This window comes from Mastigoproctus giganteus, chromosome 5 (assembly GCF_048544385.1).
Source record: "Mastigoproctus giganteus isolate SK-2022 chromosome 5, ASM4854438v1, whole genome shotgun sequence".
Lineage (NCBI taxonomy): Eukaryota > Metazoa > Arthropoda > Arachnida > Uropygi > Thelyphonidae > Mastigoproctus > Mastigoproctus giganteus.
In genome coordinates this window covers 237,782,568-237,810,347 of record NC_143579.1, presented here as the reverse complement: position 1 = coordinate 237,810,347, position 27,780 = coordinate 237,782,568, and the positions used below count along the sequence as shown (strand labels likewise).

Below are 27,780 nucleotides of genomic sequence, written 5' to 3'. Positions count from 1 at the left end.
TGGATCTAGCCATGATGTTCATCCTAACCTCAAAAGTCATTAGTCATACTGCATAATGGAAGAGATGGGGAAGGGTTGACCAGAACTTAGCTCTGGAGACTAAACATCGGTTCCAGCACTTCAAGCCTCCAATAAGCAAAGTGGTGGTATTGCACTGGTTGATGAGAGTCATCTACCACCTGGTATTGCCTGGTAACACTGAGGGCCGGCATTCCTCCATGTGGTGTGGGTGCCACACCTGAAACCCTGCTTACGTTGGTTCACACCTGGGTGGTCACCCACAGTGCTTGTACATGGAGGTTATACCCAGGATTACTAACAGTCCCATCATCACGAAGGCACATGCAGAGGATTTGACTGTCTGGACTTCGCAGAAATTGGGTCCACTTGACTTTTAGGATAGTCAAGTGGACCCAATATCAGTTCCATCAGCGTTTTAGACTCCCAGGTAGCAAGTACAGCTTGTCGGGCATATCCGAGAGAATGTCTGTGACTACCCCAAGGACTACTCAAGTTTCTCTCAAAAAAGTTACAGAAACAGTCATGCTAAACCTGTCAGGTTTTTCACTTCCAAAATACCTTCAATAAAGGTTAGAATATATTTAGGAATGCGGGAAAAAAAGTCATTTTTAATGATTAATATGCAGCATTTGACACTGGTGCATTCTTCAGTACTTCTCAAACTTTTTTTTTGAAAAATATATAAAATTTTTTTTTTCAGTTGCTGTGAAAAATAAGATAATGTGCAATAAAATAAAGAAATGCAATAAAAAAAAAAAAAAAAAAAAACACCTTGGGTAGTTACTCATCACCATGCCTTCACTTTTGACTTGAACAAAATTAGCTATACTTCATATAGTAATTAGGTTCACTTTCAGGGATATTTTAACTCTGCAGCAGTGGAATGTACCTTAAATTGCAGCACATTGTAGCATTGATAGCCTGTGTTCCTTGAATAGTTTCCTATTTATTTTTATTTCCAAAAAAAAAAAATTTTTTTTTTTTTTTTGTATTTAAAATTCTGATGGAAGTATGCCAATGCTTGACCTTTCCTTGTTGAACTGAAACGCTTATTAAATGTAATTATTTTTTAATGAAAAATTTAAATAACTGGATGTTGCCTCTAGTATTTCATTTTTGAGATGCATAAAGCTAATATTTAAGACACAGAAATCAAATTTTCTGGATAATGTGACTTTAGGTGTTTCTTGTTGCCACTCGGCAGTTAGCTCTCATATTTGTAACATCAATTTTATTTTAGTCATATTCTTGAATTCATAAACACATGGATTAGTATTTAAGAGTATACACAGTGCGCCAATTAAATAACGAGACTGTGCACTCTGCGTTTTGTATTAATGTAAGAGGCCAAAATAGTACATGATTAGATCCACTATATTGTGCTCTTTCCAACGGTTGCACGTTGAAACTTGCCTGGTCAATAGTTTGTGGTTCATGACCGAAAGAGTAATAGTAGTTTTGTGTGCTATCAGAAAATAGAGCAAAGAGCAGTTATCAAATTTTATTGTAAATTAGGAAAATGTGCTATGGAAGCTGATTTAAAAAAAGGTTTATGCTGATGAATGTTTGTCTCAACCAAGATTGTTTGGATGGTTTTTGTAAATGACGCAAGTCAGAGGATGATCCTTGACCGATCGACCTCTATTCGAACACTGGAGATTGTCACAAAGGTTAGAAAAATTGTCTGAAGACAGATCAATTTCAACGAGGTTGATGCTGAGATGATCAGTAGCAATAAGGAATCTGTACAAGAAATTCTAAAATATATGGGTAGAAGAAAATTTTGTTCCCGTTTTTGAACCGCATTTGTTGAATTTCAAGCAACAAGAAAAGAGTCAAGTGTGGCGTAGTTTTTGGCAAAAAAAAATTAGATTCCAGTCATCAAACCCCCCACATATTCATCGGATTTGGCTCCTGCATATTACTTTTTCCCCCCCAAAATGAAAACAGCCATGAAAGGAACACAATACAGGACAATAGAGGATATCCATGGTGCAGTGACCGACCAGCTTCAAGCGGTACCAGAATAGGAGTTCAAAAAGTGAAACCTGTATAAAAGATGTAAACAGTGTACACATTGGAGGTTATTATTTGGTTTTTAGGAGCATTAGCAACTAAGGCCATATTGCTCCAGGGATATGCGGTGGTCATTCCCTGACCTTTCCGCATCCTCCGTATTTGGTGGTCACGGGCTCGAACCCCGGTCTAATCAAGAAGTGTGTGCTATGCACTGCTGCTCCTGGCTATGGAGGTGATTACTTTAAAAATATATAACCTTACTGCCATCAGTTTTTTTTTTTTTTTAAGCAGTGGTGTCAGTCTATTTAATTGACACTGTAGATTCCTATTTTAGAATTTCATCTTCATGAATTTTTTTTCCCCTCCCATGGTCCTTGAGTGGTAGCCCTAATATTAACCTACTAGAAAACACCGTGTATTGTAGCACCTTAAATTTGTCTGTTTTTTGCATCTAGCATCAAATCTGCATTATCAACCAGTCTACTTTTTTAATTCAATAATTTTTACTCTTAAGTTTACATTGTGACACTTCTACAGTAGATTCTTTCTGTAGAATGTTACAAATTAGATGTGTAGGTGATGTAGTGACATTGCCTTTTTAGCACTGTTCTGCAAATTGGTTTCTTTGTAAATGAATCAATATGGAATCAGGCTTTTTTTTTTTTTTTTAAGCCAATCTCAAAAGTAAACCTGAAAAACAACTTCTGAATTCCATGAACTCTTTTTGTAAAGAACAAATTCAATAAGGTATATTTATGTAAAATTTAAATATTGCTAATTTCTTTACAGCCCTGAGCATGTGCCTTTTTCATTTAAGTTTGATTTTATATTTGTCATATACAAGTAACTCAACCTTAAATTTCCAGTTTTTTTTTTATTGCTTCAAATTTTTGACTTATACAGTTGAGTATAAATTGTTGCTGTTTACTGTTTTTTATTACAGGAATCACTTCTCTTGTACTATAGAATTATAAAAAAGTTTTTACTTTTTTTGTATAACTTTGCTTACTACATGTGCTCTCTCTCTGAATTTTTATTTATTTTTTTTTCCCTACCAAGCTAGTCACACTAAGGCTTTCTTTGAATTACCAAACAGGCAAATATACATAGTTCATTTTATATGTAGTGAGCATGTCACATTCACCAGATAGCAGAAAGTATTTACATTCATAAATACAAACAGGCAGCATGATGTGCCTCTTTATTCCTCTTTTACATATTTTGCAGTCACGTGTTGAAGATAAAAAATTTTAAATATTTCTAAATAAAACTATCACTACATGGCAGTGTCCACTGTTGTGCAATAAATCATCTTTGATCTCTTATGTTTGTGCGCGCTGCTACAGGGTTCAGCTATTTGTCTTTTGATTTTGCAAAAATCGTTCTTTTCAGTGCTAAGTGCACTGAATATGAGTGATAAGATGAAAGCAATGAACATTGCCAATTTGTTTTGGTTATTAGTTAACTATGGGTTAAGTCATAAAATGTGGATATTATAGAGCTATCAGAAACATGCCACCTAGAATTACAGTATGACGGCGAATTAAGTTCTTGGTCTAAGGTGCCCAGTTGCCGTGTGCTGCCAGGAAGCACCCAGTTTGGTGTTGACATAGGCATTGGGAAAACAAAAATAAGAGGTATGTTATAGGCTAAATGACTAAAGTAGATTGGAAAAACTATGCAGACAAAGTGGGAAAATAAATGTTTTATAATAGGGGATTGTAATTCTCAGGCTATTGAATGGAACTTGGGTTAATAACTCACAATAGCATAAATTTTCTGATTTATTGGATTACTGTTTTCTGTAAGCACATGTTACAAAGATAACAGGAGGAAAGCAACACACTTGTTCTGATTATTAACAGTGACTCTTTGTACATTAAGAATCTCCAAATAAAAGAACCACCAAGTGTCAGCAATCATAGTGTGGGTATTTACTTCAAGGGTAAAGGGAAGGGATTTTGTTTTTATAAAGGTAGCTATGTTGGTCTTAAACAGCTTAAATTCTCTTCAGTGGACTAACTACAAATTCCAAATGGCAAACATTATGGGAAGTAATTGCACAAACTTAACTTTTTTTGCCAACTAAGATTGGTCATGGTTTTTTTTTTATGTGAACCCCAAACATGAGAGATATTAGAACCTATAGTACTTAGTACCGTGCTTGGGTTGGAGGTTGAGAAGACGAAAGAAGATATTTGTTTAAATTGGACTTGAACTTCTGTAGATTTAATTTTCAGGAAATACGTATGAAGGAAGGTTGTTCCAGAAAACGGCAGTGGAATGAATAAATGAGGAAGATGAAAAGTTGGTTCTGTGGGTTTGAAGTTGGACAGTAAATGGATGTTGGCTGGTGGCAGCACGTGTTCGGACTGTTTTGAAAGAGAGAGCAGGAATTATAAAGCCAATTCAGAAGAACAGTGCCCATGGAAGTATCTGTAGAAGAGGCATGCAGCAGAAACAGTACGTCTATGAGACTGAGTGGAGAGACTCTGTTAGAGATGAATCATTAATTGACCTAACTGCCCTCTTCTGAATGGAATCAAGACGCCTGAGAGAGGTTTTGGGGGCACCACCCCAGATGTGGGAACAATATTCCATTGCAGGGCGGATTTGCGATTTATACAGAGTGAGCACCTGTTTTGGAAGAAAAGTAACGCCGAGAGCGAAAGAGAAAACCAAGTTTTTTAGATGCAGAGGAAGCAATATTTGTAATGTGCTTGTGCCAAGAGAGATTAGAAGTCAGGGTAATCCCAAAAAGAGATATATCATTTTGCCTAGAAATCGGAGTGTCACTAAAGATAAGCATAGGAGCAGAAGAATCCTTTTTGCGAGATAAAAGACAAGACTGGTTTTTAGAAGGGTTGAAATCAACTAAATTGTCTTTGCCCCACTGTAGAATTACCTGAAGATCGGCATTTAAGGAATTTGTAGCAGATTTTCAAGAAGTTGAAGCTGATTGAGCAGAATAAGGTTTCTCAAAATGGAAAGTGGAATGCAATGTGCTATCATCAGCAAAACTATGGATAGGATTTCCAGTCAATGGAAGAAGGTCATTAATATACAAGAGGAAAAGAGTGGGGGAGAGAACTGAACCTTGGGGGACACCGGCATTAGTGGAGAAGTTAGACGACAGAGAGCCATCTACCGTCACCCTCAGCGAGCGATCAGAGAGAAAACTGGATAACCAATTACTAAAAACAGTTGGCAAACCATAAGATGGAAGCTTATTTAGAAGACCTTTATGCCAAACACGATCAAAAGCCTTTGAGATGGCAAGAGCAACTACTTGTGTTTCACCGAACCTTTCCATTGAATTCAGATCAAAGAGAGGAGATTCCAAATTGCCAAGTCTCTGACAGGGAATATCAGAACGGACATATGCACAAGTACCACCTTTGATGCTAAAGGAATCATACAGCGAATAATTTGGGCATCTGAGATTAGCAGTAGTTGAATCAACCGATAACTGAGATTCTGTCAGAAAAAGTACATGGGGTTTGGCAGACTGCAAGTGGAAATGGACATCGTTGAGATTAGAATTGAGACCATGTATATTTGTGAAATGAATTAAGAAGTGCTTGGGAGGTTTAGATCTTTTCGCAGATAAGCTTGCTCTATTAGTTTGACAATTCATGGTGTATTCAATAGTAAGAAAAAGTGGGTGGGACATGCGGTATGAAGTAATGAAATTTTTGGATATGGCATACACGTGGGAAGAATATACCCAGATCCTTGACATAACGTGGCCTCGACAATGCTCCCCGCATACACACTACTCGGACTCCCTCCAGTCACTATCTGGCAGAGTAGAGGTAGCAAGATTATACACTAGCTGATCCGGAAGCCTCCTAGAGAGTTACCAATAGGTTCGGTCTGGTGTACTAACTAGCGGCCGGCCTGCGAACACCGTTTTAGAGCTGTACCCTCGAAATGTAAGGAATATTGGATCTTGCCACGACGTTCATCGTAACCTCAAAAGTCATCAATCATACTGCATGATGGAAGAGATAGGGAAGGGTTGACCGGAACTTAGCTCTAGAGACTAAACATGGGTCCACCACTTCAAGCCTCCAATAAGCAAAGTGGTGGTATTTCACCGGTTGATGAGAGTCATCTACCACCTAGTACTGACTGGTAACATAGAGGGGTGGCATTCCTCCATGTGGTGTGGGCACCACACCTCGACCTCTGCTTACGTTGGTTCACACCTGGGTGGACACCCACTGTGTACTTGTGCATGGAGGTTATACCCCGGATTACTAACAGTCCTACCATTGTGAAGGTGCAAGCAGAGGATTTGGCTGTCACAGACCGTCCGGACTTTTGCCGAAATTGGGTCCACTTGACTTGAGTGTCACCCGAATATCAGTTACATCAGCGTTTTAGACTCCCAGGTAGCAAGTACAGCTTGTCTGGCATATCTGAGAGAATGTCTGTGACAACCTCAAGGACCAGGTTTAGTCTTAAATGGATGCCGGATGAACTAATGAGACTAGTGGAAGAAAAGAAAAATGTAGATTATAAATTTAAAAAAAAAAAAAAAAGGGACACAAACTAATCTGCAATCAAGTCAGTAAGAGGGATTACATAAACTAAGGAGACTCAAGAAGTCTTTAGCTAGGAATACAAATAGAATAGAAAATAATTCTTTGCTCATTTTAAAACTAAAAAGAAAGGAATGAACTACATTGGTCCACTAGGTATGAATAGCACAACCATTGATCATATCTTCTCCAGGTTGACAAACTGAATAAATGTTTTGCATCTACAATCATGAGTGAAGTTTTTAGGGATAGGGATACAAAAAATGTCCTTTGGCTTTTTTTTTTTTATAGTATAGATATAGTACTTAGTACCGTGCTTGGGTTGGAGGTTAAGAAGATATTTGTTGACATTAGACTTGAACTTCTGTAGACCGTAATTTTCAGGAAATACGTATGAAGGAAGGTTGTTCCAGAAAACTGCAGTTGAGTGAATAAGCGAGGAAGATAAAAAAAAAAAAAGTTGGTTCTGTGAGTTTGAAGTTGGACAGAATGAATGTTGGCTGGTGGTGGCACGTGTTTGGACTGTTTGAGAAGAGTGGGAATTATAGAAGCCAATTCAGAAGAACATTGCCCGTGGAAGTATCTGTAGAAAAGGCATGCAGCAGAAACAGTACATCTATGAGACAGCAAGTGGAGAGACTGTTAGAGGAGTCATTAATTGACCTAACTGCCTTCTTCTGGGTGGAATCTAGAAGCCTGAGAGAGGATATGGGAACTGTATTTCATGGTAGGGCAGATTTGCAAAAGGTTGAACAGCTGTTTGAAAGAAAAGTAACGCTGAGAGCGAAAAAGAAAACCTAGTTTTTTTGTTGCAGAGGAAGCAATATTTGTAATGTTCTTGTGCCAAGAGAAATTAAAGTCAGGGTAATCCCAAAAGGGATATTTCATTTCGCTTAGAAATTGGAGTGTCACTAAAGATAAGCATAGAAACATAAGAATCCTTTTTGCGAGATATAAGACAAGACTGAGTTTTAAAGGATGGAAATCACCTAAGTTGTCTTTTCTCCACTGGAGAATTATCTGGAGATCGGCATTTAAGGAATTGGTAGCAGATATTCGAGAAGTTGAAGCTGATTGAGCAGAGCAAGGTTTCTCAAAATGGAAAGTGGAATGCAATGTGCTATCATCGGCAAAACTATGGATAGGATTTCCAGTCAATTGAAAAAGGTCATTAATATACAAGAGGAAAAGAGTGGGGGAATGAGCTGAACCTTGGGGGACACCAGCATTAGTGGAGAAGTTAGAAGACAGAGCCATCTACCATCACCTTCAGTGAGCAATTAGAGAGAAAACTGGGTAACCAATTACAAAAAAACAGTTGGCAAACCATAAGATGGAAGCATATTTAGAAGGCCTTTATGCCAAACATGATCAAAAGCCTTTGGAGTGTCAAGAGCAACTGCTTGTGTTTCACCAAACTTTTCCATTGAATTTGTCCATAAATGGGTAACATAAGCCAGAATATCACCAGTGGATCAACACTGACTGAATCCATGCTGGCGATCATTGATCAGACAGAAGGTTTCTAAGTAGTTTTAAGAGTTGGCGGTTAATTGGTTTCTCCATTACTTTAGAAAGAGTAGAAGTAATTGCAATGGGACAATAATTGGATTGGATGGATAAGTTGCGACCAATAGCTTTGGCAAGAGACCAGAATGCTCGGCTACCATTACGGCAAGAAGCAAGTTTTCTACTCTTAGCCTGTTCAAAAACTTGTTTGGACTGATTAATGACTGCTTTACAATTATGGCAAGCTTTGGTGCAGGCAGAAAATGTAACTGAAGAATTAGAAACAAGCCAATTACGATATGCAACATTCTTCTCTTGAACAGCCTTAGCACATTTATTGGAAAACCAAGGTTTAGATAAAGAATGAGATTTTAAAGTGGGGTGTGGGATAAGGGATTCCATTCCTACAAGAATAATTTCACCGACACGATCTGAGCAAACATTGACATTAGAAGTGGTAATCCAACCAAGGAAGAAAAGAAATCTCGTAGGTCATCCCATTTTACATTCTTGTAATGCCAAACAGGGGTTGGGAATAGCCATGAGATAGTCTCCATTGGAGAAGAGAATCACCAAGTTGTGATCTGAGGTGCCTAAAGGACCACTCACTTCGACAGTGTACTTACAATGGTTTTTTGTGAGAAAAAGATCAAGCATGTTGGCTGTATGGTTAGGATTGTCCGGTATTCTTGTAAATAAATGAACAGTCTGTGCAAGTCATTAGTAATTGCAAAAGCCTCAGCATCTTAACCAGCTGGGTCGGTGTGACTAGAAAACGGAAGCCAGCTGGAGTTGTGATCATTAAAATCACCAAGGAAAATTACCTCACTGTTAGGAAAGTTGGACTGGAGAAAGTCAAGTTGCAAAGAGATGAAGTCAAAGAGCTCCAAGTGATTAGGGAATTGGGAGAACAGTAGAGAAACAGATGAATTTGACACAATGAGTTAGAATGATTTTTGGCCAGAGAAGATCGAAAAGAGATTCCAAATTACCAATTCTCTGACAGAGAATATTGGAACAGACCTATGCACAAGTACCACCTTTGAGACAAAAGGAATCGTACAACAAATAGTTTGGGCAACTGAGATGAACAGTAGTTGAATCAACCGATAACTGAGATTCTGTCAGAAAAAGTACATGGGGTTTGGCAGACTGCAAGTGGAAATGGACATTGTTGAGATTAGAAATGAGACCAAGTATATTTGTTGAACTAACTAGGAAGTGTTTGGGAGGTTTAGATCTTTTTGCAGATAAGCTTACTGTATTAGTTTGAAATTCATGGTGTGTTTAGAAGTAAGAAAAAGTGGGGGATACATACTGTATGAAGTAATGAAATTTTTGGATATGGAGTACATGTCCTTGACATATCGTGGCCTCGACACCCCCCCCCCCATACATTACTCGGACTCCCTCCAGTCACTATCCGGCAGATTAAAGGTAGCAAGATTATACCCTAGCTGATCCGGAAGCCTCCTAAAGAGTTACCAATAGGTTCGGTCCAGTGTACTAACTAGCGGCCGGCCTGCGAACACCGTTTTAGAGCTATACCCTCGAAACGTAAGGAAGATTGGATCTCCCCATGACGTTCATCATAACCTCAAGTAATCAGTCATACTGCATGATGGAAGTGATGGGGAAGGGTTGACCAGAACTTTACTCTGGAGAGTAAACATGGGCTCCACCACTTCAAGCCTCCAATAAGCAAAGTGGTGGTATTGCACCGGTTGATGAGCCACCTAGTATTGCCTGGTGACAGAGAGGCGGCATTCCTCCCTGTGGTGTCGGTGCTACACCTCGACCCCTGCTTACGTTGGTTCACACCTGGGTATAACCTGCATGCAGGTTATACCCAGGATTACTAACAGTCCTACCATATGAAGGTGCAAGCAGAGGATTTGGCTGTCACAGGCCGTCCGGGCTTTGCTGAAATTGGATCCACTTGACTTGAATGTCTTCCGAATATCAGTTCCATCAGCGTTTTAGACTCCCGGGTAGCAAGTACAGCTTGTCTGGCATATCTGAGAGAATGTCTGTGACAACCTCAAGGACCAGAGCTGATAGAATCTATCCAGTTATATTGAAAGAAGCAGCAAAAGAGCTAAAAAAAAAAAAAAAAAACTTTAGCCATAATAATGAGGTCATCAATTTATTCAGGGTTGGTTTCTACAAAATGTATTTTTTCTCCTGTTCTTGAAGGTAGATTAAGCATAGTGTGTGAGTATAGACCTGTGAGGTTGACCTCTGTTCAATGTTAAAAAATAAAGGAGTCAGTGGTTAAAGAAATAATGCAGGATCATCTTGGAGTACAGTTGCAGCATAATTTTTTAGGGTGTTTTATATTTCTAGTATGCTGCTATGACATGATCACAAAGGAGCTGGATGCAAAAAATAGACATCGCAGCCGTAGATTTCACTAAATCTGTGAAGCTGTTTCGTACAATGGATTGCTATATAAATTGGAATACTGTGGTATTAGAGGCAAGTTACTGCCATAGATAGTGGTGTTTGAGTGGCAGAAAACAGTGGTTATTAGTGGAATCCCTTAGGTGCTGGCCACATATTGCTTTCAATCTTTATTAATGATATTGATGAAAGTATATGCTGTTTGTATCATGAGTAAAGATGCCAAGATAGTTAATGACAGATCAGGGATCAAGGTATGCTACTGCAACAACACCTATAGAAACTAGGCAGGTGAGTTGGGATTGCCAATTGAGGTTTAACATTAATAAATGTAGAATACTATATTTGAGGAGTAGTAACCTCACAAAATACCAATTGGATGCTACAACAGTGAAGGTAGTGGAGAATGAAAAAGACCTAGGGGCAATTGTACAGGACAGCCCAACTTGTCCAGCAGGGACAAGAAAGTTATCCCATTGTGTGTAAGGCAGTGGTTAGGCTACATCTTGAATACTGCATGCAGGCCCAAAAGCCTGATTTTAAGAAAGATGTGGACATCTTGGAATGGGTGCAAAGAAGTAGTGAAGAATACTAAGGATATTCTTACCAAGAAAGACTTAAGTTCTGTAAATTTCAGCATCTGGAAACTAAGTGCCTACATTGAGAAATGTTTGTGTTTAAGGCATTTAAATGGTTTGACTAAACTAAATACTGATGTTCTTTGTCTTCCTTGGTCAATCCATGTAAGTGGATTTTAAAAGGATGACTTTTTTCCATTCTGAATAACAGAGGGGATTGTATTGGATATACTCCTGTAACAGATTTTAGTTCACTGCTTCTAGAATAAAAAAAATAAACCCTTCCCTCATTTATTTTATCGATTTCTCTTAAGGCCTTATACTTCAATCAGATCCACATCGGAAAATCTCATTTTCCCGAGTAGAGTAAACTGAAAAAAACTAAATGAGTGATATCTCGTGTGACTGAATTGTAACCTACATCTTTTGTTCTGAAACACTTACTTCACCGTCCCCCTCCATAAGTAATTCCTGAAGTTTTGTTCTCTAGGTGCAAAACCTTACATTTTAGAAGTATTAAACTTCAGTTGCCATTTTTCAGACCATTTGTGAAACTGCTCTAAGTTATTTTGAAGTAAAATGGCCTGGTTCAGGTCCCCAACCACCCTTAACTTTGAAGTTGTCAAAGTTTGCCAATTATATCAACACTTCCCATGAAAGTGGTACTTGGTACTGATCCCCGAGGGATGCCGATTACTACAGACTGTCAAAATAACAGCACCCCAAATAATGGATCATTTATGCTAATGGAACATTGAGATCGGATGTTCCGATCTCATCGGAAAAATAAAATGGCAAGTCACGTGATAGTTGTATTTGTTTATGTTCGCCATTTTGAAAGTGAATTCTGCAGATATCACAGATTATACTGCTGTTTTAAATTAAAAACCCCTCACTATGGCTCCTCAAGTTAATAAACCTTGTATAGAGAAGAAAGGAACAACATTAAAGCTTAGTGACAAACTTGATATAATCTAAACTAAAAAGGATTCGAATCCAGGCCTTTCCACCCTGTGTGGGGAGGATGGTGACAATGCCACTGTACTACCGCACAGACTAAACTTGATATAATAAAGAAAATAGAACTGGGTGTGAGCAGGAGTGTATTAATGGCAAAATATAACATTTGATCATCAACATGTTTGTTTTTTATGTGCAATTAATAAATTTGCATTCTTAAACTTATTTAGCCTCACTATTTCTGCATTAAATTTATTAAAAATAAAACTTTCTAGATAGCGGAAAAATCAAAATAGTGGCCCCTTGAATCCCCGAAGGTGTCGTTATTCTGAAAGTCTACTGTATATGGATCTACCTGGAGCTTTCTTAACATTAAGATTATTCAAAATTCTTCTGACATCCTTTTGGAGGAAGATTAATTTTACAAGGCATGAGTGAAGTGTCCTGGGAATGGTAGCAGGTGGTTTACCAAGCTTATCAATATAAGAGTTAAAAGTAGAATGCTAGCAAGTCAGCTTTGTCTTTAACTGAGGAAGTGATAAAATCATCAGGTTTTACAGAGGTGGGAGTACAGATGTGCAAAAGTTGCTCCCAGTAGTATTGGCAAGAAATCAGAATGCCCAACTACCATTGGACAGAAGCAAGTTTTCTACTTCTTAGCCTGTTCAAAATCTAGTTTGGACTGATTACTAAATGCTTTACAATTGTTGACCAACTTATAAATCTTCTGAAATAGAAAGATATTGGATCCATCAGTGTTTTAGAATGAGTGTCTGATAACACAGAATGCCTGTTCTCCTCTAAGCCCCATGTTTTCTATTTTTTTTTTTTTTTTTTTTCCCCGTTTTCAAAGACCATTGTTATTTATCGGTACTTAATAATATTGCTTATAAAAACAGTGCTGGAAATATTTTATAATTAAAATCCAGAACAATCATATGATTTCAGAGAATACAGGCTTAGTGGTTCGTGATAAAAATATGTTAAATGATTCGTGAGTCAAAGGTTGGGGGCTGCTGTTCTAGAGGGAAAACAGTGAGTGACAGTTTTGAAGAATACAGTAATGTAAATAATAATAAAGCATATTTCAGATTGACAAAGGAGAGCAAAAAAACTAACAGAATCTTAAATTTAAAATATTTATACTTTAATTTAAATATTTAAAATGCAAAAAAAATTATTTTTTTTTTTTTTGTTTGTATTTTTCAAGAAGCCTGTCAAGCAGAATATTTCACTTGCTATTTGTTGGCTTGCAGCTCTTGCTGGCTGTTGACTCATATGAATGGAATGTTTCAAGTGACGTGGGAAGTTAGAATATTATCTTCCAATTAATTGGGGGGGGGTTATTCCAAAACATTACTATTAATTACTGTTTGTAACATTGCTATTTGTATTATACCATACAACTTCGTAATTGAAGAAATAAATGGCATAATAAACTGTATGAGATGCTTTACTTGTACGTGTCTGATGGCCAAAGTGAAGTTCTTCATGTTGCAGAAATCCCCCCCCCACACACACGCTCACACTTTTGTTATGAGTGGTTATGTATGCACCTATACATAAGTTGTGGTAGTCCCATGTATTTTTTTTTTTTTTTTTTTTTTTCATTTTAGCAACTAATGTGTTTAAAGGGAAGTTAAATTGTTATTTTCTGGCAGTGTGTAAAGGTTTCAAGTTTTTTTATTTTTTTTTTTTTGCTAATGCAACAGAAAGTCTGCTTATTTTGTATCTTTTGCCTTTTACTAACACTAAAATTATCTGAGCCATGACCTCTTGGTTAATGCAAAAAATTTTACAGGATTTTTTGTATACTCTAAAGTAACTTAAAATAACTTCTGTTTAAAAGCTTAAAGTACTGAGTTTGTCAAACTTATTCATACTGCTGTCTGTAATGTACAGTAAATGTTTAACATAAACATTGGAAGTTCAGAAAACTTGTGTATACTTAATTTGAAGCTTAATTGAAGACAGGTAATGTTAAATACTCAATTTATTCTAAATTTTTACATTTTCATTTGATGTGCAGCTTTTTAGCACGAGTTATAAATCAAATATTAAATCTGTTTAACTTTCTGCATCTACCTGTAGCAAGAGCAATCGGGAACCAACATGGAATTATGTAATATTTGTGGAAAGAAGGTGTATCCAATGGAAAAGATGGAGACAAGTGGAATGAGATTGCACAAGAACTGCTTTCGATGTGCTCACTGCAGTTGTATGCTAAGGTATGATAGCTTAGAAACAAAGTTCAAGTAGCTAATTGTGGTATGAATGTCTGGTTTTTACATTCTAAAAGGAAGAAATTAACTTTCTTTTTAAGTACACAATTTTTAGCTCTTGAATGGGCATAGCAACAGTGTATGGTAAAACAAAGTCATTGGGGGATAAATGTTAGAGTAACTTTGATGGGAAATTTAATATTTCTATGTGGTTTGACCTTCAATCTCATTTTGTCAAAATTGAAGTCTGGCTTTGTCTAACAATGTTTGTTACTCTTTGTATGCTGTGCATCACATGACTGGTTATGTGAATGAAATTCTGTTAATCCATTTTTAAGTACTTTTCAACTTTACAAGATCATACAGGATTATTTATTTTAATAATCTTAATTTTTATAAAAGTATTACAGAAATCAATTTTTTTCAGTGAGGGAAGACCTTTTGGCTTCTGGTTTATCAGGAAGAGGAGTGCCACACTGATAATGACTGAAGGAATGGATTTTTACTGAATGCCAAAACATACTCATATAAATTTACCATTTTAATACTAAAATAATAACATTATAGAGAGCAGGCTAATTTCTTGTTTTTTTTTTTTTTTTTTTTTTTGTCTGAACACAGTGAATGTGCATGCTACAGATAAATCCTCCAATAACATTTAAAGTGATGGTACAAGGGGTTAAAGCATTCTCTTCCCCCAGCACTCTCACTTTAAATTTATTTTTGAGAAAAGCACCCTCTTTACCTCATAAAATGTAGTATTTTAAACACTGAAATAGTGTGGCATTTCATTGCCTCAATACATCAAGGCCTTGTGGATTCTTATAAGTTCTGAAGCGTGTCCACTAGTATGATACCCCATAAGCCATCCTTCAGTTACCTGGTATTTGACGGTATTGGATTCCTGCACAAAGTTTTCGTGGTTGCCTGGAAAACTCAGTGGAATGCTCATCAAAACAGCCCAAATCACATTCAGCCCTGTGACACAGCATTCTGTTGAAAGATGCCTTGGAATTCCTGGATGCCTGTCATAAATGAAGATGGTCAGAAATTGACCTGTATGAGTCCAGAGAAATATGCTGACTGAGTATCCAGGGGAAGAAGGCAAGGGACCATTATCTCCCATACAAACATGTCCCCTGACCATTTCACTGCCCCTGGCAGTCGATACAACCCTCCCTTTTGGCACTTGAGTTTGTGAACATGGTGACTATCACACCTGCTCATTTGTGTGGTGCAGTTTGCAACAAGATTTGCCATTCAACCAGTGGCCTCGACTCCTTATGAAAATCATTTGTTGAACTGCGGCACATCTGTTCCACTGAGCAGCATATTGGCTCTTATTCATTTGAACAACTATGCAGGGTTTTCCTGCATGAGACTTCAAATATGATTGCAGTTCATTCTGTCCTCAATTCCATGGTTGTTCCATTTAGTACTCATTAATCACATCTATACAGGAACATGGGATGAATATAGCAATCTCAAAGATTTACCCCAACTAACTTTCACAGTGATCAAACCCTTTGTGACTGATCAGGTCACAGCTGGTAAGTTCCTTGTGCTGAATACTTATCTATATGCTGTACTACCCTTAACAGGCTTGCTACATGTGGCAGTAGTGATAAACTCTGCATGAAGTCAGTGTTTGGGGTTTTTGATATAAAGCTACTTTGGTCTGTCGTAATGTTAACCCCACACTCATTTCAGGATCTGTTCTTGATTCTTCTCTTTTTTGTTGAAACTGATTTTCATGTAACAGTGCATAAAGGTTGCACAACTTATCCACCCAGAGATTGTTGTTAATTAAATAATCAAATATTATAAAAGTGTTTTAAAAAAAAAAAAAAGCAAAACAAGGCAACAATTAATAAATACAAACCACTATATAACTATAAAGCATTTAGGGCTAAAGCCTCAAGCTACGAGAAAGTCTAGACTATGTATAAGTTAAGTGCGATAGCATCATTAATACATAGCCAAATCTGAATTAACAGAATATTTGCAAGGCGGCATTGTTTTAAGTTATATCTCATATTGTGAATATCTTCACAATGAGTTGCCATGATATTGCACTACTTCGAATAAGTAAGTAATGCTTCACCTGAGGAGAAGACTAATGTTACTTATTCTCAGATGGATACCTAAGTAACATTAGTCTTCTCCTCAGGTGAAGCATTACTTACTTATTCGAAGTAGTGCAATATCATGGCAACTCGTTGTGAAGGTATTCACAATATGAGATATAACTTAAAAAATGATGCCACCTTGCAAATATTCTGTTAATTCAGATTTGGCTATGTATTAATGATGCTATCACACTTACACATAAAAACCAGTATTAAGTTTAAATGAAGCTTGGACATTAACCAGCCAAAATGAACAGTTGAGTGTTTGAGCTTACAATTTTATAAAGTTTTTGGGCCCGTACAAAATGTTGATGGATCCTGGAAGATCAGAACGAACCATGAACTTGACCATTTTATTTAGGGTGTGGACATCGTCAGGTTGTGAAGAGCCAGAGACTTTCCTGGTTGGGACATATTACAAGAATGGATGACAGCTGGAAAACTAAGAATATAATGAAATGGAAACCTAGCAGGAGGGGGATGAGAGGAAGACTGCAGAAAAGATGGGTGGATGACATAAAGAGGACTTAAAGACTATGAGAATAAGAAGTTGGGGAAGTTTGACTTCTGGGAGGGCTTATTTGTGGAACATTGTCGAATGCTGCAAAAATCATGATCCACTCTGGGTTATAATGCCAGAAGAAGAAGGTTTAATTCTGTGTGAAATTAAGTGTAGTAGAAGCAAGGCTATCTGGCATTCATCTGGAAAGCTCATGGAACCAGCATCCTTTAAAAATCGTTAAAAATGGTAGTTGCATGATCTATTTGCCTATCCTACTCAGAGACTGCAAATTAAATAATTATTGCAAAAATGCATTAAATAAAATCCCTTTTTTAAAAAAGCAACAGTTTTATTAAAAAAATTTAGAAATTCAAAACCATTTGTATATACTGTTTTCATTACATCAAAATTGACCTCTAGTAGTACTGAAGTCTGTCCACTAAACCTACTTCAATAAGTTTGTCATATCCATAACTTGTCCATTCGTTATGAAATCCAAAAAAGATGAGAAAATTTGAAAAGTGGTGGAAATGTGCAAAGCAAATGGTGTTTGCTATTCTGTTCAAAAAATCATTTCTATTTCATTGCAGTGTCTACTGTTTGTAGAAGACTGGAAATGGGCAAAACTGTAATGTATTTATGAAGAGGTATGACCTTGGCATTTCAACAATGTATGATATAAAAGTACAATTGGTTGTAGGAAGTATTTTAAAATTAAACCAAAGGAAATAAAATATAATAAAGCACTCAAAATCTACCTTGATTTAATGTACTTAGGAAGGTAATAAAATGGTATTTTCCTACCTTCAGTGACAGTTGTCTTTGCAATATCTTATCACAAAAAATCACCTAGGTCATTAATGATTTTAGTTTATCTTGTCAGTTCTGCAACATGACAGTTAGTGAGAGACAGCTGCAACCCTCCATTGATTGCCTCAACTTCTGGACAATGGCTTCAGGTTCTTAGTGCAGAGGACTGTTTGTGTACATTCTTGTTGCAAGCACAACCTTCACCTTGAACCTGAATTGAGGCTTGAACAAAATGCTATTCCAGTAATATTAGGAGGCAAAATTCTTGGGGCTCGCATTTTACAGACTTGATTTTTATTCACCATATTCATCAATTGTGCACAAGAGGATTGGAAGTCTCTTTTCTACTCAGTTTGTTGGGGTGCAGAATGTGATATGCTTTACATCATTTTTATCATGCACTTGTGCATTCAAAATTAGATTATAGGTCTCGTGTATAAGCATCTGCCAGAAAAAGTGTACTTTGGCTTGATCCTGTTGCCATACATATTGCTAAAATTTGTGGAAGCAGATGAGCAGTCTATTGCTTTAACAAAAACAATTGTCTCTACAGTGTGCTTTTAAACTGAAAACTATACTGTACAGACAATTGTTTCTATAGTATGCTTTTAAACTGAAATCCCAGTTCTTGGACCAACCCACTTGGGTGTCTGTTTTTGAGCCACACTAGGAAAATCTGTATAGCACCTGCCAGACTGCCAACTGGCTTTTTGGTGTTAGTATCCAAGACCTGCTCCAGTAGCAAGAAGTTCTTACTGCCTGCTATTTGTACTGGTAAGCTCCTCAGTGAGAAAAAGATCTTGGATATTAAAGCCTCCCTTGTACTCTCTCAGGCATGCTAAAATAAGTAGTAATCATCCAATAGGTTAAAAAAGAAACTGTATACAGTATTTCTGGCCCACATTCCACTCTAAAAGATTGGAGCGACCCATAATGATATAGTCCTGTCTAAAGACATTTTTGTCATACTTTTTGGTCATTTTGATATGTACCATATCTCCTATTAGCTTTCCTTTACTGCAAGTCAATTTGCACCACACTGGCTCAACATCCATGTTATCTTTATCTGATTCTGCTTCTTGCCACCATGCATTTTTTGATCAGAAGCTTCACTCCCTATCTTTTCTGCACACAGTATTTACAAAAATGAAATTCTTTTTCCTATTTCTGAATTGAACCACGTGTTGGTAAGCCCAACTACATCAGCATTTGTTGACTTGATCAAAACTTCAGATTTATTTAATTTGTTCACAGTATTCCTAGAATTACCATATGGGTGAATAAAATTTTGTACTGATGCACCCCTTATAGTTAAGTATTTTTCCATATCATTTTAGATTGCTGGTGGATTTTGCTTTTAAGTTTCAGTGGTTGAGAAAATTAATGGTTGCACACAAGTGTACTTAGTGAGAATGTGTAATTCCCCCCCCCCCCCATTCCATTGACTTGTTTGCGGACTCCTTTCCCAAACCCTACATTTTAAAGGCTTAGGGAAATACAGCATTTTTTTTCCCTTCAGGTAATTTTTGTTGATCAGTGCTTATTTTTCATACATAATTAAGACTAAATGCAACTGGGCATAATATTTTTAAGAGTGATAATTATCTATATAATATAGGTGTAAAAATACCATAGACAACTCTTAAAGGAAAAAACTACGATAGTAGTGTAAAAGGCATCATTTCAACTGTATCTCATTGTGAAGGATGAGTACAATATGAGATACAGTTGAAATGATGCCTTTTACACTACTATCGTAGTTTTTTCCTTTAAGAGTTGTCTATGGTGTTTTTACCTGTATTATATAGATAATTATCACTCTTAAAAATATGCCCAGTTGCATTTAGTCTTACTTAAACATCATGTACTTCTGGCATCTCTCATTGTGGGATTTTCTTTGGAACTGGGTTGTCATGTTTGCAATACCAGGGTGCTTGCCCACCCACAAATGGGTGGGCAAACGCCAACTATCCTTGAAACAGTGCCGTCTGGGTAAAAAAAAAAAAAAAAAAAAAGTAAACTGCAGCCATTATCAACCAACTACAGGATGGAAGCCTCCTCAACAATTCATGTTGAGGGAATTGGACCATAGTCTGCCAAGTTGGTCCAGTGAAGGCTGGCAGATCGACTGTATTTAGTAGTCAGGGGCTTTGAACCCTGGTCTACTCAAAGCGTGTGCTACTGCACTCCTGCTCCTGATGACTCAGCTACAGAGGCCTTTGGGTGGTGGTGCCCAATAAGAATAAGTAAGTCTTCTCTATTAGTGAAGCATTACTTATTCAAAGTAGTGCAATATATGGTAACTCGTGAAGGATGAGTACAATACGAGATAGTTGAAACGCCTTTTACACTACTATCGTAGTTTTTTCCTTTAAGTGTTGTCTATGGTGTTTTTACACTTATATACATAATTATATACAAAAATCCAACATAATACCATTATTACATGACTCTAAATAACATTCTTATTAATGGTTGTAACAATATTGTTAAATAAACATCAGGAAGATCATAAAGAAATTCAAAAAAAAATTGAATACAGTAAACCCCCGCTATTTGCGGTCGCTGATTTAATATAAAATGAAACCTAAAAAATGCTAATTTTAAGCAACGTGAACATTTTCCGCCATAAAAAAACATGGGTGTGGCTAAAATTATCTTTCCCAGTCAAAACAGTGCTCAGTGGGTGGAGGGAGAGGGGTAACAAAATCGCGAGTTTGTATGTTTCTCGCTAATCCTTGTTCAGTATGTGTTATGTGCTTGTCATGGAAGGTTTCGTCATTTGCTTTTAATTAATTTATATGCTTATAAATTGATATGCTTACAAAAACAATAAATCTACCGTTTTCAGTGTAAAACAGACTTTTTCGAGTGTGTTAACGGAAGAAAGTGACTTTATTTGGACAAGTTCTTTCTAACCCGTACAAAAATATGGCTATGAGTATTGTATGTATTAGTAACGGCCGCATGGTGCAAGAAAGCCTATGGCTTATGCTGCACCAGCCAAAAAAAAAAAAATCCGAACAAAACAATGATAAAAACAAAAAATAAATAAATAAATAAAATAAATAACTAAATAATAATAATTAATAAATAAAAAAAATAAAATAAAAAATAAATGAAACCTATCATCCTATGCGCTTCCCTTACCCGAAAGTACTATCCAGATGACCTTTGAATTTCCCCAAACTGTCTGCCTCTACCACCCATGAAGGCAACTTATTCCAGTAATTTATAACTCGCTGGCTAAAAAACTTCCTGCAGTCCAATCTAAACATTTCCCCCCGTAACTTGAATTTATGTCCCCTGGTTCTAGCATCATTTATAATCTTGAAAATTTTGTCCTCATTCATTTTACTGATGCCTCTCAGAGCCTTAAACACCTCAATCAAATCTCCTCTAAGGTGTCTAGTTTCCAAACTCTGCAACCCACATATTCGAAGTCTTTGTTCATAAGGACGCCCTTTTGCCGATCTCACCAGGCGAGTTACCCTTCTTTGCACCCTTTCAAGAAGCTCTGTCTTTCTTTAGGTGCGGTCTAACATAAGCCTTATATAATGGGATTATCACGTCCCTATCTCTACTTGGCCGACCGGGCTAGCTGAGTGGGTAAAGTACCTGCCCGGCAACCCAAAGGTCGCGGGTTCGATTCCCGCCTCGGGCTTGGATCAAAGTACTGCAAAAATCTTGGGAGGTGCAATATGGCCACAGAAGCCGATGCGCCAACAACTATCAAAAAAAAAAAAAAAAATCTCTACTTGCAAAAGTTCGATAGGTCATCGATAGGACACCATGGGCCTTCCTTGCAACCTGTTTACAATGCTCAGAGAATTTCATCTCTGACCGTATCGTAACACCCAAGTCCCTTTCCTCCAGTACTGGGTTTAGTTGAACTTCACCAAGTGAATAAGTTTTTTTGGGATTACTGTTTCCCAGGTGTAATACCTTACACTTTGTTGGATTAAAGCACAGCTGCCATTTTTCTGACCATTCTTGAAGTCTATCTAGGTCTCTCTGAAGAAGCTTAGCTTGACAGTGATCATTAACTACTCTACCAATTTTAACATCATCTGCAAATTTAGACATCACGCCCTCTATCCCTTCATCAATGTCGTTTATGAAAATTAAAAACAACAGTGGTCCTAATACTGATCCTTGGGGAACCCCACTTCTTACATCAACCCAATCTGAGGAATAGCCATTTATCACAACCCTCTGCCTCCTGCCCTGAAGCCATCCTTCTATCCATCTAAGGATTTTCCCAGTGATTCCAACCTGTTCCAGCTTATAAAGCAACCACTCATGTGGGACTGAGTCAAAAGCTTTGCTGAATAACAAGGGAAATGTGAAAATATCAAAGGTGATGTCATTGGCGAATAAAATTGAGTTATTAGACAAAATTTCTAATGGTGAAAGTGTCTCCTCAGTGGCAAAACAATATAAAATCAGAGTAAATGGTACAATCAATCAAAAAATCGGAAGAAAAAATCCGCCGTAGTGTCCGTGAAAACGCGCTAATTGCTTCAAAAATTTGCTCTGTAACTCATGATGTTAAATTATAAAAAATGGAAAAAGCTTTAAATCTGTGGATAGAAGACCAAACTCAAAATAAAATTCCCCTTTTCATCATTCGTGAAAAGGCAAAACTCCTTTATCAACACTTTAGCGAAACTGGTGATAAAACTGGCGGAATAAGTTTTTTAGCTAAAGCAAAAGCGCTGAATTGAAAGATTTGTTTGAAATATTCTAATAAATATTACATTTAATATTAAATTGTTTCTTATTTTCATTTTGATGTCATATGCTTGCATTTCACTATGTACATAGACAAAATTTTAGGCTAGTTTTTCTTATATATTTCATACTTGGAACGGAACCCCTTTATTACTCTGGGAGCCATAACTCGGTATTCGCGTTTTTGGTATTCACGGCATTTCTCAGGAACGTAACCCCCACGAATAGCGGGGGTTTACTGTATTCATTTTTTTTTTTTTTTTTTTTAAATGAAATACAGTTGATTCCGGTTATTTGGGACACGTCGGGACTAGTGCATTTTGGCCCAATTAAGCGGCTGCCCCAATTATCTGAGGTTTCAAGTAAAAAAAAAAAGTTAAAAATGCAATGGACTCCCACTTTACAATTGGTTCACTGTACAGTCAAATTCACATTACAATGGAGTCACCATAGTAAAGTACTGTTCGCTATGCAATGTGTAGTAAGCGCCAGTCATTGATCACATTTGTGAATTGAATTTTAATTCTAATTAGCAAAAATAGGAGAAATATAATCCACTGGCTATAAAAGTAAAGATATATATTAAGCACAAATTTACCCTTTATTACCTTACCAATTAAAAAAATTAAATGATATGTGAAAATCCTTCAGATTTTTACGCGATTATCGGAATAATTAATGCGTACGTACTGTAATATGTACATTCTAACTAGTTGACATTTCTGTTCACTGACATTTGTGTGTGGGGGTTAAAATTTAAAACAGTATAAAGATAAGCAATCAATAACAAAGAACACGGCACATACAAATTGCATGTAACAAGATACGCACAAGTGAGAACGGAGTAACAAGCTACGAAGCTTTAAAAATAGGAATGAAGAGAAGATTCTGAAAATTAATTTTTTTTTTTTTTATGTAATTGAAGATTTCATGGAAGTGTAAACACACTTCACCATAACCCACAGAATACCAGCTGTCGGTATTATCGCATTTACTATCCGTTTATGATAGATTGCACTAACAAAAGCACAATAAACAGGTGACTGCATAATTGTTTTTGTTTTATGGTTGTGACCTCCAGAAATCCGACTGAACCATGTGGTATGGTCGGAGACAATTGTAGGGTAATCTCCAGTGTTGCTGTCTCCTGTCTCGATCAGTTGATCAAAGTGAGGTAAACCCTGGCTATTTTCTCGATTGTGTTCTGTTTTTTAAGATTTGGCCCAAATCGGAATCCACTGTATAGTGCTTTGCAGTATGCTAGTTAAGTTCTGTGGAGATAGTGGGGGGAGGCAGCATAATGCTTATGGCTGCAGGTCGGACATCCCCTACCTTACTCTTTTATCAATAACTTTAGCAAAACTAAGGCTGGCTATGCTGAGAAACATCCTTGCCTGAGACCCTGACTTTTGAAAAAGGTTGAGTAAACTAAATGCTGAGGGGATATTGTAGAATTAAATCAAATTTTGCTTTCTTTAAAGAGCAATTATGGGAATAAGATGACACCCACTGTTGTAGAGGTTGGAAATTTTACTTAATTTATTTATTTGTCTTATTCCAAAGTATTGGTTCAATTATGTTTTTCTCCTTATTTCATAATCTTATTTCCTTGCACCATTACACTAATACTAAACATGACAGACTTTATTATGATTAAAGCTCTTATTATTATTCATAAGTAGCAGTTATAAGCGTTAAGTATACAGTAATACCCCAAAGTTACGCGATAGGTGGGTCCGGCGAAAATCGCTTAAGTCGAATTTTCGTAAGTCGCAGTTCAACTTTGCATATAAATTTTGTTTAATTGGGACCAAGGACTAACAAAAACACTAGTTTAGAAGAAAAATATTTAATAAAATTGCAGTTATTTATACATATTAATACAAAATATGTATTAAAAAAATAAATGAGTTACGTAAAAAAGTTATGTCGATGGCTTCATAAAACCTAACAAATTCATCTGACGACACAGTGCCTTCTTTTTTTCACGAATTTATTCGTAGCAAGTTAATTTTTTTATTCCTTGCTTTGTAGGTATGTGTTCTTCGTTGGAGTCTGTGTTCTAAAATTTTTAAGCCCTTTTCAGTTGAGCTGAGACCTTCTGTCAAACTTGCAATTGTCATGTGCTTTTCTGGTGGAACTGGGTCTGAAGTGTCGGATACTTCAGTGACATTTTGCTCACGCATCTCTGTGAGCTCGTTGACATCATCACCATTGACTTCCAAATCTAATTGCCTGGCAAGATTAACAACTTTTTCTATCACATGAGCGACATGATCAGTTTCTGGCGTTGTTTTCATCTCGCTTTTGAAAAAAAAAAAAACAAAGTTTCTTCCAGAGACCATTCAATGTTTTTTTTTTTTTTTTTTTTTTGTGAATTTCATCCCAAGATTCTTCAATGATTCTTATGGCATCTAAAACATTGAATTGTTTCCAAAAGTCTTTAACAAATATCTCACTATTTTGTCTCAGCTTCATTCAGACGTGCAAATGAACGCCTCGTGTGGTAAGCCTTGAATGTTTTGATGACTCCCTGGTCCATCGGTTGAAGCAAGCTGGTTGTGTTTGGAGGCAAAAACACACATGGGTCGAAATTAATTAGGGTGGCAGGAGGGTGACCGGGTGCATTGTCAATAAGAAGCATCACTTTAAATGGAATCTGTTTAGACTTGCAATAACGTTCGACTTCGGGTATGAAGTGGTGACCAAACCAGTCCTCAAAAACGGAAGCTGTCACCCAAGCTTTATGATTTGATTTCCAAATCACTGGTAAGCTAATTTTAGATATACACCAAACGAAAAAATCAAGAACCACGTAACTCAGAGTTCACGTAAGTCGGGGTATTACTGTATATGGAATTTGCCCTTAATGTTATAGCCCCCCCCCCCCTTGTGTGTCGGATAATATTTCTTGAAGATCCTGTGGATTCTCTTCAATAGTCTTATTATTCCTATACCTCTTTAAATGTTGATATTAGGGATGAGTAATAACTAAGTAATTATTCCAATGCATTATTCACTCTAGTGTATATTGCAACTGCTTGATATTCAGAAAAGGAAACATTTCCTGTCATGATTGATATCCTTTCCTTGCCTTTATCACCAGGGAACAATTGCATATAACAATAGAAAATGGTCAAAGCTGCATTGCAAGTATATAGCTATGAAATAGATTGGCAAATTTCCCATCCTACATAACCTTGTGACATAAATCTGGCCCTTCTCCCTGTGATTTGTCTTGGGCCTCTTAAGAATGCTATGCAAAGACTGTTTTTAATTGAATGAACAATGGGTTATTACTGGGTATATAAGATAAACCTTCGACTGGATAATGGCACTTTTTGTGCTTGTATAAATGTATGGAAACAAAAAATAATTATGCAGATATTTACATGTTTGTTTTTTTTAGCTGTTTCTTTAAATTGAAATTTCTATTTCTAAACTGCTAATTTATATAAATTGAAACATTAAAGTGACTTCAGCCATTGATCTCAGTTATGAATTAATTACTATTCTGCAGAATGTAGGAGTGTTAATTGCTAAAGAGCTCTCCCAAAGGAAAATTTGGCTCTCTTCACTTAGCATCAGCTTTTTTATTTTCAGTAATAAACCTTAGTTTTTTTTTCATCAGATTTTTCAAAATTTATGTAGCAGTCTTACTTTCATTTTTGTTTCATATTTCAGGCTGGAGAACTATACAACTAGTGGTGGGAGACTTTATTGCACACCTCACTTCAAGCAGCTGTTCATTTCAAGAGGAAATTATGATGAGGGTTTTGGCCGGGAGCAACACAAAGAAAAGTGGAACCGCAACCCTAATCCCTGTGATGTTAATGAAAATGGAAGTCTTGTAGAATATACCAACGGAGATGTTCAGTGTGTTGAACAGACAGCATAAAAAATGTGACAAAGCTACAATGCCACGGTTTATTAAAGATGTCTGTATGTAATTCAGTGTAGATTATTCACACTGCCTACTGTGTGACATCTGTTTCTTTTCATTTAGAACAAAATTTGCTTCAAGTACAATAATTGTCATTCTCTGCAGTCAAGTAACTTTTTACAAAGGACTAACTGCTTGATAACAGTGGTGTTTGTTAAGCATGTATTTACTACTTAGCCTTCAAGTTTTTATATTAAAAGCATCTTCAGCTTTGTGTGTTAGTATTAATTATAGTGATAATGAACATATGCTTTGCTCTGTAATATAGACTTTTTTAAAAGCTTTATAATTTATTACAGCATTAATGTTGCTTTGAATGTTAGTCACCTTCAAATGGAAGTTCCCTCAAGTAGCTTAATCAAAGATTTAGAAAAATATTGTTGTATGAAAACAACATTGTGATTTTATGTACCCCTTCCCCATACATACTTAATAACCATTTTGCTGCTTATTTCTCTAACTAGCAAGGGAAAGTTTGTAATTTTAAGATATTTCAACAGACTTCCCAATAATGACTTGCTTAAATCATGCATCATAATTTTGAAATATCTGTAAAGTTTCTACTTATCCATTTGCAATTGCAATTTGGAATGTTTTTATAGGAGCTGGTATCAAATTAACTAAAATTTTACATGAATTTAAAATGTGCTTGGTTTAAGTAAGAGTTGAGCACTGCCATAGCTGTACCATTTGCTCAATGTCATTGTGGCCAATGGAGTAAAGTTGTCCTTTTTGATTTTTATTTAAATATTTAAGACTCGGTATGTGTTAACTATAGCAGAGAACATAAAGAACACTTTGTGTAGTGGTGTATGATTACTAGGTCTGTAAACTTTGTATAGTATCTTCATTGCATTTTTAAACGATCATGGTTAATATATTATGTAATAATAAAATTATTTCAGATGTTCAATCTTGATTCATATTCTGGAAAAATTATGAACTGAGAATTCATACAATTTTTTTTTTTTTTTGTTTGTTTGTTTGTTGTTTTTTTTTTTTTTTTAAATTTATTTCTGCTCAACTAATAATAAAATTTTAGCCATAATTCTTGAACACTGTGGATAGTTGTACATTGAATTGTATTCTTGTTGCATGAGCTGATGGCCCACAAGATTTCACTTAACATCTTTGTCGAGCTCTCGAATAAGTAATATTGTAACATAGTACTGAGATTATACAGTATCTGAACACCACTGCTGAAAACCCTTTTTGAATGAAGAAACAGCACACAATGACTTATTAAACATTACTTACACTTAAGTTAAAATATACCCAAGACATTTTATTAGTAGTTTAGATCAGCCATTTCTAATATTCAAAGATGGGTCTCCTTTATTTTGCTGCTGTTAATGTATTTTGGTTAAATACATATTCTTGCTTCTTAATTGTTGCCTAAGTAT

The 27,780-nt window shown here is 36.3% G+C and overlaps 1 protein-coding gene across 15 annotated transcripts in view; it reads left to right on the top strand.

Annotated features, from left to right (window-relative positions):
* Positions 1 to 27,247, top strand: part of LOC150086311 (uncharacterized) — a 452,317-nt gene extending 425,070 nt beyond the window's left edge. For 6 of the 15 annotated variants that reach the window (XM_090374473.1, XM_090374476.1, XM_090374471.1 and 3 more), the window contains 2 exons: positions 14,129 to 14,265; positions 26,119 to 27,247. In XM_090374473.1, coding sequence (XP_090230599.1) covers positions 14,129 to 14,265; positions 26,119 to 26,332 — 351 coding nt within the window. In that variant the 3' untranslated portion in view covers positions 26,333 to 27,247. The remainder of the gene's footprint in view (positions 1 to 14,128; positions 14,266 to 26,118) is intronic. The other 9 variants (XM_090374479.1, XM_090374478.1, XM_090374477.1 and 6 more) reach the window with 3 other exon arrangements.
* Positions 27,248 to 27,780: the final 533 nt, after the last annotated feature.